The sequence below is a fragment of the Geotrypetes seraphini genome, chromosome 4 (genome assembly GCF_902459505.1).
Source record: "Geotrypetes seraphini chromosome 4, aGeoSer1.1, whole genome shotgun sequence".
NCBI classification, from domain to species: domain Eukaryota; kingdom Metazoa; phylum Chordata; class Amphibia; order Gymnophiona; family Dermophiidae; genus Geotrypetes; species Geotrypetes seraphini.
This window is the reverse complement of record NC_047087.1, coordinates 231,215,403-231,229,881: the sequence shown is the minus strand read 5'-3', so window position 1 is coordinate 231,229,881 and position 14,479 is coordinate 231,215,403. Positions and strand designations below refer to the sequence as shown.

The 14,479-nt window shown below is 41.8% G+C and overlaps 1 protein-coding gene across 3 annotated transcripts in view; it reads right to left on the bottom strand.

The window, feature by feature from the left end:
* CHUK (component of inhibitor of nuclear factor kappa B kinase complex) overlaps positions 1-14,479 on the bottom strand; it is a 197,292-nt gene that overhangs the window by 163,183 nt on the left and 19,630 nt on the right. For 2 of the 3 annotated variants that reach the window (XM_033940253.1, XM_033940254.1), the window contains one exon: positions 306-400. The exons of the other annotated variant lie outside the window; for it this stretch is intronic. In XM_033940253.1, the coding sequence (XP_033796144.1) occupies positions 306-400 (95 nt within the window). The remainder of the gene's footprint in view (positions 1-305; positions 401-14,479) is intronic. 3 annotated transcript variants of the gene reach the window in all.

The following is a 14,479-nucleotide window of genomic DNA, read 5'->3' as shown; positions in this document are numbered from 1 at the left end:
CAGTCATGTCTCGAACATATTGTGAATGCACCTTGTAACCTGTTCTGGGCTCCTTTGGGAGGAAAGGCTAAATAAACGAGCAAATAAATAATTATTTCCTTGAAATGGGGTTTATTATACTTCAATTCTAATTTGGAGTTTTCTTGTATTTAATTTATTGGTTAAAAGAGTATTTTCATTAAATAAGCATAAGCTTGAATGATTATAAAAATTGAATAAAGTGTGACAAAAAAATCACAATTCAGTATGCACACTTTCTCACCACCAATATAAACCATAAAGAAATTTTTACAAGTGATACTTACTTTTTCATGATCTGAATCTCATGGCGCCATCTTTCTTTATTTTTATCACTCAGCTCCAGTCGACAATATTTAATAGCCATCTTTTCATTTGTGTCCTACGTAAAGAGAGTCACATTTTTGTGGTAGTTAAAATATAATTATACCTTATCTGAAAACTATACAACATACTGTATATTTTTGTTTTTCCATGAGTTATTTAGGCTGTACTACCTGTAACATGTTTTTTATAAATATTTTCCCCCAAGTGATTTATTAAGTCAGCTGCTTTGGACTTTTGGTGCAACTAAGGGCTCCTTTTACAAAGGCGCAGAATAGCACGTGCTAAAATGCCCTGCGTGCTTGCCGCTACCGCCTCCTCTTGAGCAGGCGGTAGTTTTTTGGCTAGCGCACACTATAGCGCGCGCTAATCCGGTGCATGCGCTAAAAACGCTTTGTAAAAGGAGCCCTAAGTGAATTACAAATACTGATATTAGATTTGAACTTTTTTTTAGTTTGTTTGTAATCCTGTCAGAGCAATGGGATATGCCCTCTTTCTTGCAGGAAGGTACAGAGCAAACCTTCACACTTTTCCTATATATGCTGATGCAGCAGGGAAGTTATTCAGTAAACATATGCAAATTTTTCTTTCATCTGTGATCTAAAAAAATACTTCAGGTTAAGATATTTTATTCATTTATTTTCTTTTTCTGTATGCCTTATCATTATATTACTTTCTGATCCTTTTCACCTTTATGTGCAATAATGACCAAATTTTTCCATTTGAAAGATCTAAGGCATAACCCTGGACCCTGGCAAGGGCAAGACTAAAAGGAAGGAGAAATATCAGATATGGATGGCATAATTGTGCTTTCCTCCTTGACCTTGCCAAACCAGTCCACACTGTTGGTCCTCATTATTCAGACAGTGTGACAAAATGGCAGTGTGGCTGTGAAACAATCGTCGGCTGACTGCGCATAGTTGTAAGGAGGGTTTGTTTAGCAAATTTTGAAGAGAGGAGAGAGAGAAAAAGGGGAGAAAAGAGAGAGAGAGGAAGGGGGGGAAGAAAAAGAGAAAGAGAGGAAGAGGAAAGAGAAAAGGAGAAGAATGGGTGAAGAGGCTACAAAATAAACCTGCCAGGACGTTTGGAAAAAAAAGACCCCAAACCAAAAACACCCGATTGGGTGGGAAAAGTGAATTGAATTTAAAAAAAAAAAAATGGTTCAATAGGCTGAATCAAAAAATTTTCCCCGGATAGGGCAACACTGCTGTGGAGTTGATATATAAAACCTTAGACTCCTTTATCTATATAGGTGATGTACTACATGCAAGGTGTGGCTTCTTGGGATTTTGGTTTAACTTATTTTTGGTCAGCTATTATGGATTTGGCATTTGTGTTTTGTCTGTGAGGAGGAATTCTGTTAGCATGATTTTTCTATAGAGCTTTATGTAGTAATGTGGCTTGTTCAGTTGTCTCCATGTTGTGTCAATAACAGAAGGGATATTTGTGAGGGAAATGGAAGTGGAGACCAAGATTTTGTTGAACCTTGTTTTATATTTGTGATTTATAAAACGACAGTTGCATAAAATATTGTTTCTTTTTATACTTTAATAAAAAGATTTCGTAACTATTCTAGGTTTGTGCGGATGGAATCAGACAGAGTTTGTGGAATAAGGATGGGGACAAACTTTGTCTCTGTCATTCTCTAGATGCCCCTTTCACTAATATAAGTATCATAAAATATATTATATTTTGTACTCATCAATGAACTGGATATAAAAATATATATTCTAAAATTAAAACACATCCTGAAAAAAAGAGTTAATCAAATTATCTATGAAATAAGAAATAAGCATTTGCATGATATACAATTTAACTGTATTAGGAGTCAGAGTTAGCACATTTTCACTGACTCCAACTCCAGTAACCCAAAAATTGCTTCACCGAGCATTTGTGATAATATCTTCTATTGCCCATGACATTATGAATTGATTAATGGAATTCATTTACCAAAAAATGTAAACATCTCATGAATTTACTACCTCATGTTACATAATTAAAAACTAATCCTTATTTCATGATGAATAACTTTTGGACTATAATGTACAGTATCTTAAATAGAACACTATCTATCTTAAAATTTGAATTTAAAACAATTGGATTTTTTTAATAAAATGCTTTTTTGTGGAAAAATCTATTTATTTTAAATCATCAATTTTTATCCAAGACGGACTGACATGGCAAGTGTTTTGTCCAAGCTAAATAGAAACATGATGATAGATAAAAGCCAAGTAGCCCATCCAGTCTGCCCATCCGCAATAACCATTATCTCTTCCTCTCTCTAAGCCTTAGAGTCTAAGGCAGGGGTGCCCACACTTTATGGGCTTGCGAGCTACTTTTATAATGACTAAGTCAAAATGATCTACCAACAATAAAATTTAAAAAAAACACAAAGCACACTGAAAGGCAGAGAAAATGTTAATTATTCATATTCCGGGTTTTTTCAAAGAGGTCACGGCAGATGACTCTATGCAATGTCACCTCAGTAACAAAATACAAAAATAGACAAATACACCCCCTCCCTTTTTACTAAACCACAATAGTAGGTTTTAGCACAGGGAGTTACGCTGAATGCCTCGTGCTGCTCTCAATGCTCATAGGCTCCCTGCGCTAAAAAACGCTATTGCGGTTTAGTAAAAGGGAGCCATAGTGCAAAATATAGACAGCAAATATAAATTCTCAAAACCGACACATTTTGATCACAAAATTGAAAATACAATCATTTTTCCTACCTTTGCTGTTTGGTGATTTCATGAGTCTCTGGTTGCACTTTCTTCTGACTGTGCATTCAATCTTTCTTCCTTTCTTTCAGCCTCCTGTATGTTTCCTCTCCTCCAGACCTCATTCTCTCCCCCAACTTTTTCTTTCTGTCTCCCTGTTCCCCCTTCTTTCTGTCTCCCTGTCTGCCCCCTTTCTTTCTTTCTCCATGCCCTCCCCCAAGCCACTCAGTTTGCTGCCACCGCCATCGGGGAACAGCCCCCAAGCCACCGCCGTCCCAAGCTTTCCCTGCATAAGCGTTGCGCTGACCAGCATTCCGCTCCCTGACGTCAATTCTGACTAGGAGAGGAAGTTCCGGGCCAACAAGGCATTTCTCCTCATTCCATCCAGCCTGAGCCCCATCTCTCCTTGATCCAGCATTTCCCTTTTGTGTCTGTCAGAATTACCATTCCACCTATTTTCCAGCATCACCCTTCTTTGTGTCCATCTCACCTATATCCCTATCTCACCACTTTTTCAGAATCTTCATTTGTCTCTGTCCTTGTCTTTACCACATGTTCACCATTTGCCCTTTCAATGTCTTTATCTCCCTCCCCCCACACTTTTTCAGCATTACTTCTATGTCTCTATTTCACCTCCTCTTCATGTCCCCTCTTTATCTCTATTCTTATTCAGTAGGTCCTGCTTACTCTTTCTCTTCTTTGTGTCACTATCTCCATTTTCAGCTTTCCCCCCTTTTCCTTTGTTAATGCACCCTGTAGCCAGAATCTTTCCACCCTCCCTCCACTCCGGCCCAGCCCAGTATGAAATATTTCCTTTTGTTTCCCTCCCCTCTCTCTTTCTCTCTCTCTTCTGCTCCCTCACCCACGAGTCCTGCATCTGGCCCTCTCCCTTCTACCTGCACCTGGCAAAACCCCCCTGCTCCGCGGCTCTCTTAAGCAACTCGTCAGCAGCGGTGATCAAGACAAGCTGCCGACATCGAGGCCTTCCCTCTACGAGTCCCACCTTTGTGGAAAAAGGAAGTTGAAACAAGCGGGACTCGCAGAGGGTAGGCCCCGACGTCAGAAGCTTGTGTCGATCGCTGCTGCTGAGTTGCCGAAGAGAGCCGCGGAGCAGGGGGTGTGGCAGGATGCAGGTAGAAGGGAGAGGGCTGCTGGAAGAGGTAGAAGTTCCGGAGTATGACACCGACCTGGGCCAGGATGATTTCTTTTTCAGGCTGTTGCTGTTGCTGCCGCCGCCACGCCACCACGCCCCCCCCCCCCCCCCGAAATGACAAAAACAGCCTAATGCCCGGCGTCGGCGTCTTTGACGTCGGGGAGAGGAAGGCTGATAGGCCCGGTAGATCGGGACGGCAACACGAGTCTATCACAGAGCCCGGGATGGGCTCTGCGATCGACTCACATTGCCTTCCTGAGCTACTGGTCGATCGTGATCGATGCGTTGGGCACCCCTGGTCTAAGGGCTCCTTTTACTAAACTGCAATAGTGTTTTTAGCACATGAAGGATTTAAGCGCGCGCTAAACCCGCACTACGTGGCTAGAACTAACGCCAGCTCAATGCTGGCGTTAAGGTTTAGCGTGCATAGCAATTCAGCACGCACTAAGCGCATGCTAAAATCGCTATCACAGCTTAGTAAAAGAAGCTGTAAGAGATCCCACGTGCCTATCCCAGGTTTTCTTGAATTCAGACACAGTCTTTGTCTCCACCACCTCTTCTGGGAGGCAGATTTGCATGCCTATCACCTCTATTATATGCAAAACTGCATGGGCATACAACTCATTGGTTTGGAATGGTCTAGCAGAACTCAAAAAAAGGGAACAGACATTAAGGAAGCTCTCTTTGTATACAGATTATTCAAATTACAATTACTAAGGAAGTATTCACAAATTGTTGTACATCCAAATTTACTTCCCAATAACTTTGTAACAAGCACAAAATGCTAATGCAACATGTTAGCTATTTCTATGCCGTGCCTCAGAGACCGAGTCATCAAGCAAGATCTTTTATGCTCTTCTTCAGTCGAGATCTCAATCACTGGCAACCGGCATGTGCTAACAGCACTGGATTATTTTTTATCATTTATATTTTTTTATCTCTTTTTCTTTTTATAAATCGTTTTTGTTTTGTTTCTAATGTATTATAATTAAAATCTTATATATATTCTGAAAAAATTGACCATTTAATATGATAGTGCATAAATTCAAAAAGCACTTATCTGAAGTTTCTGTCAGCACTATTTAAAGCCCAACGGGGCCACCCGTTTCACCCTGTATGGCTTCTTCAGGGGAAAGTACTTGACAGTGCCTGGAACACAAAACGATTAGTTAGTTTCTACTGCATACTTTTTAAAGTGAAAATGCATTAAATATTCAAAGTTTAAGGCAGCAACTTACAGAACAGGAAAAACCTTATTTCCTCCGCAAAAATTTCTCTAAAGAAATGGCGACGCGCTGAAAGACGCCAAGCTATTTATAGTACCCGATAAGGGCCTGCTAGTGTTTACGTCGTTTACGTAACTGACGTAATTTTAATGGATGAACAAACGCGTCGCCATTTCTTTAGAGAAATTTTTGCGGAGGAAATAAGGTTTTTCCTGTTCTGTAAGTTGCTGCCTTAAACTTTGAATATTTAATGCATTTTCACTTTAAAAAGTATGCAGTAGAAACTAACTAATCGTTTTGTGTTCCAGGCACTGTCAAGTACTTTCCCCTGAAGAAGCCATACAGGGTGAAACGGGTGGCCCCGTTGGGCTTTAAACAGTGCTGACAGAAACTTCAGATAAGTGCTTTTTGAATTTATGCACTATCATATTAAATGGTCAATTTTTTCAGAATATATATAAGATTTTAATTATAATACATTAGAAACAAAACAAAAACGATTTATAAAAAGAAAAAGAGATAAAAAAATATAAATGATAAAAAATAATCCAGTGCTGTTAGCACATGCCGGTTGCCAGTGATTGAGATCTCGACTGAAGAAGAGCATAAAAGATCTTGCTTGATGACTCGGTCTCTGAGGCACGGCATAGAAATAGCTAACATGTTGCATTAGCATTTTGTGCTTGTTACAAAGTTATTGGGAAGTAAATTTGGATATACAGATTATTCACCCTTGAGCTAGCTGGTCCTTTGCTACTTGCTTTCTGAGGCATATAAAAAATATTAGAAATCACTACATTGTCATTGTGAGAGAAACCCAAAATGTCTTTGAAGTGTTTTCATTTAACAGAGTGTCTAGTGATAACCAATGAGTGTTAGGAAAATCCAGAAACCTCATATTTTTATGTCTTAGGATTTTTCTAATATCTCAACACTAAGATGAATGAATAAGGTGAAATTTATTCATATCTGTTAGCTCTACGATACCCCTAGCCAGCCACATCGGAACAAGAAACGCACAGAGCTCCATAAGTTTATACTTAACACAAAAAGTCTAATTAAAAACAATTTGAAAACTTCTAGAGTAGCAAAATACAGTATTTAAAATTGCCAGAACTCGGTTAATAATGTTTTCTGTATATACTTCCCAAGGTCTCACAGGTTGCATAAAATTTGATGAGAGGCAGCAGGTTGCCCACTCATGAGCTAGCTAAACCTCAGGCTATCATCTTCCAGTTCTGCTCTAATAGCTTTGTTAGAAAGCTCAACCGAGGAGACTGCTTTTAGGTCCACCTTGTGTCCTTCTCACAAAGGAAACAAACAAGTAACATCATAGGTCCTCTCTAGTGCTTCTGTAACTGTTTTTGCTGCTGCACTGCCACAAACATTTCCAGCCCTGACTCGGTGCGTGTAGTGATGTACATGCTCAACTTGATTAATGGGCCTCTAATCGGTGCCAATAATTGTCAGTTGACACCTGGGGTTAATTTAAAAGTTACACATACAACTTGGAAAGGGTGATGCTATAAAAAGTATGCGTCAGTTGAAGTGTGTTAATTTGAAAACGGGGCATGGCCAGGGGCAGAACATGGTCGCTGCTAAAAGTTAGGCGCATTGTTATATAATATACCCAAAGCATACAGAAATTGAGGTGCAGGCATTTAGGCCTGGTTTTAGCTGGCCTAAATGCCTGTGCCAAAGTTATGCATTGCATAGTTACTAAGAATGATTCTATAAAAGGTACACAAAGCTTGTAGAATCGAACCAAGCACCATTCTAGTCAAATCCAATTTTTAGATGACACACATAAAATAAGGCCCATCGAGATCATGCCTAAACTTATAAATTTGTGTCACAACTGCTAAATATATGACTATTTCACTGCACAAATTACAAGGACCTCTAATACCGCAAAACTATATTATACAGTTAAACCCCAAAAACTTTCTGCAACCCTAACATTTGCTTTCCCATAACCCCAAATCTGGCTACATATTTCCTAGACTAAGTTACTTCCCTGCAGACCATTACAAACACATTCAACATCAGTTGCTCAGATCATGAGTTTTCTTAATGAAGTCATTTATTGATGAAAGGCCACAGTTTTGGCTGTTCTAGAAATAAAGGAAAGGTTTGCTATTCTATAATTAGAGCAAGTGGAGTTGGATTGCTTTGACTCTTATCTGGTGCATATAAAGGCCTTTTATCATGTATGAGGTACAAGACCTTTGAATTCAGCTGGAAACTATCTTGATTTGAATGACTGGATCTAAGATGGGTATCATATGTTTTAGGAGAATAGAGGGAACAGGTCTTGTGGCATAGTGAGTCTCTTAGCAGATACAATCATCCCGTTGTTTGCAGGATATCTACCGTAACGTTACTGGCCAGATTTTACGGTAGATATCCTGCAAACAACGGGATGGTTGGATAGGCTGGAGTGAGCTTAGATGACAACTTCAGCAGTTGGAAGCCAGGACAATACCAGGTGGACTTTAGTCTATGGCCAAAAAATATCAAAGAAGAGACGAGCTAATTTAATTATGTATTTTTGATGGGTATAACTAATGGGCAGACTGGATGGACCGTTCAGGTCTTTATCTGCCGTCATTAACTATGTTACTATGTTAAAGATTCATAGAATGCCTCAGAGTGAAGAATGAGTTGGTAAACAATCTTTCTTCACCCGAACCATACAGGTTTTCGACATCACAATATTGAAACCACACTTATGGTGTTACCACATTTGCATTTTACCATTTTGACCAGGGCAGATTAATCCTGTTCCTCAATCTATCAGTACATTCAATCTTGATCATTCTTTACTACTTCAGAGACTATACAACATAGGGTTATCTGAGACTGTTTGACTTGGTTCACATCTTACCTATTGATAGAATTTATATTGTGAGGTAGCATAATACTGTATCAAAACCTTACAGACTCAGTCCTAGCTCCAATCTTCCAACATATTCTTAGTTCTCTTCCTGACTCACATCAAAATCGATTAACTGCATATATTAATGCAGATGACATACAAATACTGTGCCCCCAGATCATTCTAGTCTCCAATATTCAACATATTAATAACAAGCTCTCTACTATTGACGGCTGCTTGAGAGGCAATAATTTTAAGCTTACTCCTGAAAATCCAAAGCACTCCTTTTATATCAGATAGTGAAAAAAATGTTATTTCACATACAATTCTAATATGCAGGGGTATCTGCTCTTTTTGTTCCTGTGCCCCAAATCCTTTGTTTTATAATAGACAACACTTTCAATTTTAGGGTACAAATTTCCTCAAATATGCAAAAGTGTTTTATAAAATCAGGATGATCAGATCTATTCAGCATCTACTTATGGGATTAGCTATATAATTTTGACACATTTGTTTATCCTTAGCCACCTAGATTATCGTAATATACTCTATAAGGGCCTCGGAGCCAAGGATTTAAACTACAAGTTCTGCAAAATACATAAATTAAGCTTATATACATGGCCAAAAAATACAACCACATACAACCTTACTTAAAGCAGCTCTCTGGTTACTTACTGCCCATAGAATTAACTTTTAAATTTTTGTTCCTAACATTTCAAATTGAGAGGTCAGGCTTCCCCCTCTTCCTCTCACAACTTCATACCCCATATTCTAGCTGTCGAGCACTTAAAACCTCCCAACAAACTTTTTAGTAACTTCAAAATTTAGGCAAATCAATATGGAGACTACACAGCACAAGTATTAAAAATGATAAGCACAGCAGTTGAAGGTAACACAAAGCACAGAAGACCCGTTTCAGAATTTTGAGTTCACACCAGGTGAAGTTTACAGTGAACTGGCAAGACTCAAGGTGTACAAAGCCATGGGACCAGACAATTTGCACCCAAGAGTGCTCAGAGAATTGAGCGATGTCCTGGCGAAACCGTTGGCTGAGCTATTCAATCTCTCTCTAAGTAAGGGGAAGTTCCCCTGGACTGGAAATTAGCTAATGTCGTTCCTCTGCATAAAAAGGGTTGCAGGGCAGAGGCTGCGAATTATAGACCGGTGAGTCTCACATCAATAGTGTGCAAACTCATGGAAACACTAATTAAAAGCAAATTGGACATGATCTTGAATGAAGGGAATCTTCGGGATCCCAGTCAGCATGGATTCACCAAGGGTAGGTCCTGCCAATCCAATCTCATCAGCTTCTTTGACTGGGTAACAAGAAAGTTGGACTTGGGAGAGTCTTTGGACGTCGTGTAACTGGACTTCAGTAAAGCTTTTGACAGTGTCCCACACCGCAGGCTGCTAAGCAAAATGGAATCGATGGGGTTAGGAGAGACACTAACTGCATGGGTCAATGATTGGCTGAGTGGCAGACTTCAGAGGGTGGTGGTTAATGGTACCCTCTCTAAAACATCGGAGGTGACCAGTGGAGTGCCGCAGGGCTCGGTCCTGGGTCCACTCCTTTTCAACATATTCATAGGGGATCTGACTCAAGGGCTTCAAGGTAAAATAACACTATTCGCCGATGACGCCAAACTATGTAATATAGGAAGTGAATGCAGTTTACAGAATTATATGGTGCAGGACCTGCTTACATTGGAAAGTTGGTCCTCAACCTGGCAGCTAGGCTTCAATGCTAAGAAATGTAAGGTCATGCACCTCGGAAGCGGAAATCCATGCAGGACGTACTTCTTGAACAGAGAAACTTTAACTAGGACTTCAGCAGAACGAGATTTAGGAGTAATCATTAGTGCAGACATGAAAACTGCCAATCAAGTGGAGAAGGCTTCATCTAAGGCAAGGCAGATATTGGGTTGTATCAATAGAAGTTTCGTCAGCCAAAAGCCTGAAGTCATAATGCCGTTGTACAGGGCCATGGTGAGACCTCATCTGGAGTACTGTGTGCAATTCCGGAGGCCACATTACAGTAAAGATGTGCGCAGAATTGAATCGGTTCAACGGACAGCCACCAGGATGATCTCGGGGCTCAAGGGTCTCTCGTACGAAGAGAGACTGAACAAATTGCAGCTCTACACTCTCGAGGAACGTAGGGAGAGGGGAGACATGATCGAAACATTTAAGTACCTCACGGGACGTGTCGAAGTGGAAGATGATATTTTCTTTCTCAAGGGACCCTCGTCCACAAGAGGGCACCCGCTCAAACTCAGGGGCGGAAAATTTCATGGCGACACCAGAAAGTATTTCTTCACAGAGAGAGTGGTTGATCAATGGAACAAGCTTCCAGTGCAGGTGATTGAGGCAGACAGCGTGCCAGACTTTAAGAATAAATGGGATACCCATGTGGGATCCCTACGAGGGTCAAGATAAGGAAATTGGGTCATTAGGGCATAGACAGGGGGTGGGTAAGCAGAGTGGGCAGACTTGATGGGCTGTAGCCCTTTTCTGCCGTCATCTTCTATGTTTCTATGTATAAATTAAGGATGAAAAAGGATTGTATTGGTCTCATCCTATGGAATGGAAAAAATTAAAAAAAAGAACAAAGCAAACATTTTAAACAAAGGATATTTTGTGAAGTAGTAAAAGGTCATAATAAGTAGGCACATTACATTTTGAGAAGAGCAGTATTTACTATCAAAGAAAAATGGTTAAAAGCAATAAACTGGGAATGAGTTACCAAAGATAAGCATTCATGAAAACTTTGGTGGGTGGAGGAGATGGGTGAAAATAATTTATCTTTCCATCAATTAATACATTCATCTAATTACATTTCTCTTCTAGAATACACCCTTCCCAATAAACGATAACACACATTAAAATATATAAAAGAAAAGATAAGTGGAAGGTAATTTTATATCAAGGTGTCCAGGGGAACAACATAACATAAGAACATAAGAATTGCCGCTGCTGGATCAGACCAGTGGTCCATTTTGCCCAGCAGTCCACTCACACGGCGGCCCCCAGCTCAAAAGACCAGTGCTCTAAATGAGTCCAGCCTCACCTGCGTACATTCCAGTTTAGCAGGAACTTGTCCAACTTTGTCTTGAATCCCTGGAGGGTGTTTTCCCCTATAAGAGACTCCAGAAGAGCGTTCCAGTTTTCTACCACTCTCTGGGTAAAGAACTTCCTTACGTTTGTATGGAATCTATCCCCTTTCAACATTAGAGAGTGCTCTCTTGTTCTCCCTACCTTAGAGAGGGTGAACAACCTGTCTCTATCTATCTACTAAGTATATTCCCGTCAGTATTTTGAATGTTTCAATCATATCCCTTCTCAGTCTCCTCTTTTCAAGGAAGAAGAGGTCCAGTTTCAACAATCTCTCACTGTATGGCAACTCCTCCAGCCCCTTAACCATTTTAGTCGCTCTTCTCTGGACCCTTCTTCATGTATGGTGACCAGTGCTGGATGCAGTACTCCAGGTGACGGCGCACCATGGCCCGGTACAGCGGCATGATAACCTTCTCCGATCTGTTAGTGATCCCCTTCTTAATCATTCCTAGCATTCTGTTCATCCTTCATTGACTTGTCAATCAGAACTCCCAAGTCTCTTTCCTGGGAGGTCTCTCCAAGTACCACCCCAGACATCCTGTATTCGTGCATGACATTTTTGTTACCAACATGCATCACTTTACACTTATCCACGTTGAACCTCATTTTAGAGAATGACACGGTGGCGGTTTACCAGCGGCCACCGCATTTTAGCCGCGGGTCACCCGCCGAAAACGGGGAAGAAAACTAGCAGTCGCTGCGGCGACGGGGACAAGGCCATTCACCGCCCGCGGGGCGGTGAATGGTCTTGTCCCCGCAGTGAGGCATGAAGGATCGCGCGGTCCCCGCAGCTCACACCCGCCTGCCCAATCGATTCTAGTGTTTAGCCAGCTCTCTCCCTTCTCCTCACCTTAGTTTGTAGATTTTCTTTTTTGGCGACCCACACGCTATCAGAGAGCCGCGCACCCGCTGCTGCTCAGTTTCGATCTTCTGCTCTGACGCAACCGGAAACAGGAAGTTGCAGCAGAGCAGAAGATTGAACACTGAGCAGCCGCGCGTGCGCGGCTCTTTGGGAAAGCGTGCAGGTCGCCGAAAAAGAAAACCTATAAACTAAGGTGAGGAGAAGGGAGAGAGCTGGCTAAACACTAGGATCGATTGGGCAGGCAGGTAGTGGCTGCGGGGATCGTGCGATCGCTAGTGTTCCCGGCTCAAATTGGAAGGAGGGAGTGAAAGGGAAAAGGATTCTGGGCCAAGGGGATGAAGTCGGAAAGAAAAACCCACAGCAGGAAAGAAAGGGAAGGACTGGCAGGTGAGCCAGATGCTAGAAGCATGGGGGGGGGGAAGAAAGAGGGATAAAAGCTAGATGGGGTTGAAAAGAAGAGACACACTGGTATGGAAGAGGAAGATAGGGGAAATCTGGACACAGGAAGGTAACAGAAAGAGGGGAAATTATGTGCATGGGGCATAGGGACAGAGACATAAAGGGGACATGCCATGGGGATGGTATATGGACACAGGGGGGGCAATGACAGATACATAGGGGAGATATTAGAAATGGAGAAAATAGGAGCACAGAAGCGAGATGGTTTGTGGGGATGGGAGAGGGACCGAGCTTGCAGGCTCCAGTGGCTTGCACAAATTACATTGTAACGTGCCATGAAAATAAGAGGAAGGAAGGTAGATAGGCCACGCGAGAGGAGCTGAAGGGTAGTAGAAAGGAACAGATGGTAAAGGAGGGAGGGAAGGGTGGTGGTGGAAAGGAATAGAACAGACATTGAAGGAGGGTGGAGAGGAACAGACCCCCAAGGGAAATGTGGAAGACAGAATGGGAAGAAGACAGATGCCAGACTATGCGGGAGCGGAGGGAAGAAGATGGGTGCTAGACCAATTGGGGGGGGGGGGTTAAGGGAGAGGCACAGTAACAGCAAATGGAAGACGCAGAGAGAAGACACACAGTGGATGGAAGGAATTCAATGAGAAGATGTGGAAAGCAGAAACCAGACAACAAAGGTAGAAAAAAAAATTATATTTATTTATTTATTTTTTGCTTTAGGATAAAATAGTATATTAGTTGTGTTGATAAAAATTTATAAACAAAGCCCTGCCAGCTGAACATCTCTTTCTCTAGTTCAGCAGCAGGAACTTTGATTTATAAGAAAGGAATAAGCTAAATATTACAGTACTAAGGCTTATATGGATGCAGCGGGGACAGTGACGGGGCGGTGAATGGGATGGCAGTGGCGGTGACGGGGCGGTGAAAGGGATGGCGGTGACGGGGCGGTGAAGGGAACGGCGGTGACGGGGCGGTGCAGAGGATGGTGGGCCGGTGACGGGGCGGTGCAGAGGATGGTGGGCCAGTGACGGGGCGGTGACGGGGACAGATTTTTTCCCCGTGTCATTCTCTACCTCATTTGCCATGTCGATGCCCATTTCTCGAGCTTTATTATCCCACATTGCAGATCTTCGCAATCCCCCTGTCTTCACTACTCAGAATAACTTCGTATCGTCCACAAATTTAAATCACCTCACTCATCGTACCAATGTCCACATTGTTTATAAAGATGTTGAAGAGCACGGGTACAAGCACCGAGCCCTGCAGCACCCCACTGGTGATGCTCTTGCAATCCGAGTATTGTACATTTACCCCCAATCTCTGTTTCCTATACTCCAGCCAGTTTTTAATCCACATGAGTATTTCACCCTCGATTCCATGGCTCGTAATTTTACGAAGTAGTCATTCATGTGGAACCCTAACACCTTCTGAAAATCCAGATATACAATGTCGACTGGGTCGCTCTTGTCTATCTGCCTGTTTACTCCCTCGAATTGCAGCAAGTTCGTCAAACAAGAACTGCCTTCACTGAAACCGTGCTGGCAAGTCCTCATCAGACCGTGTCCATCAAGGTGATCAATGATGCAGTCTTTTATCAGCGCCTCTACCATCTTTCCAGGTACTGAGGTCAGTAGTTTCCCAGATTTCCCCTCAAATCTTTTTTGAAGATTGGCGTAACATTCGCCACCTTCCAGTCTTCCGGAATCTTTCCCAATTTGATCAACAGATTGGTTATTAGGTGCAGTTCAGCTATAGTCCCTTTCAGTTCCTTGA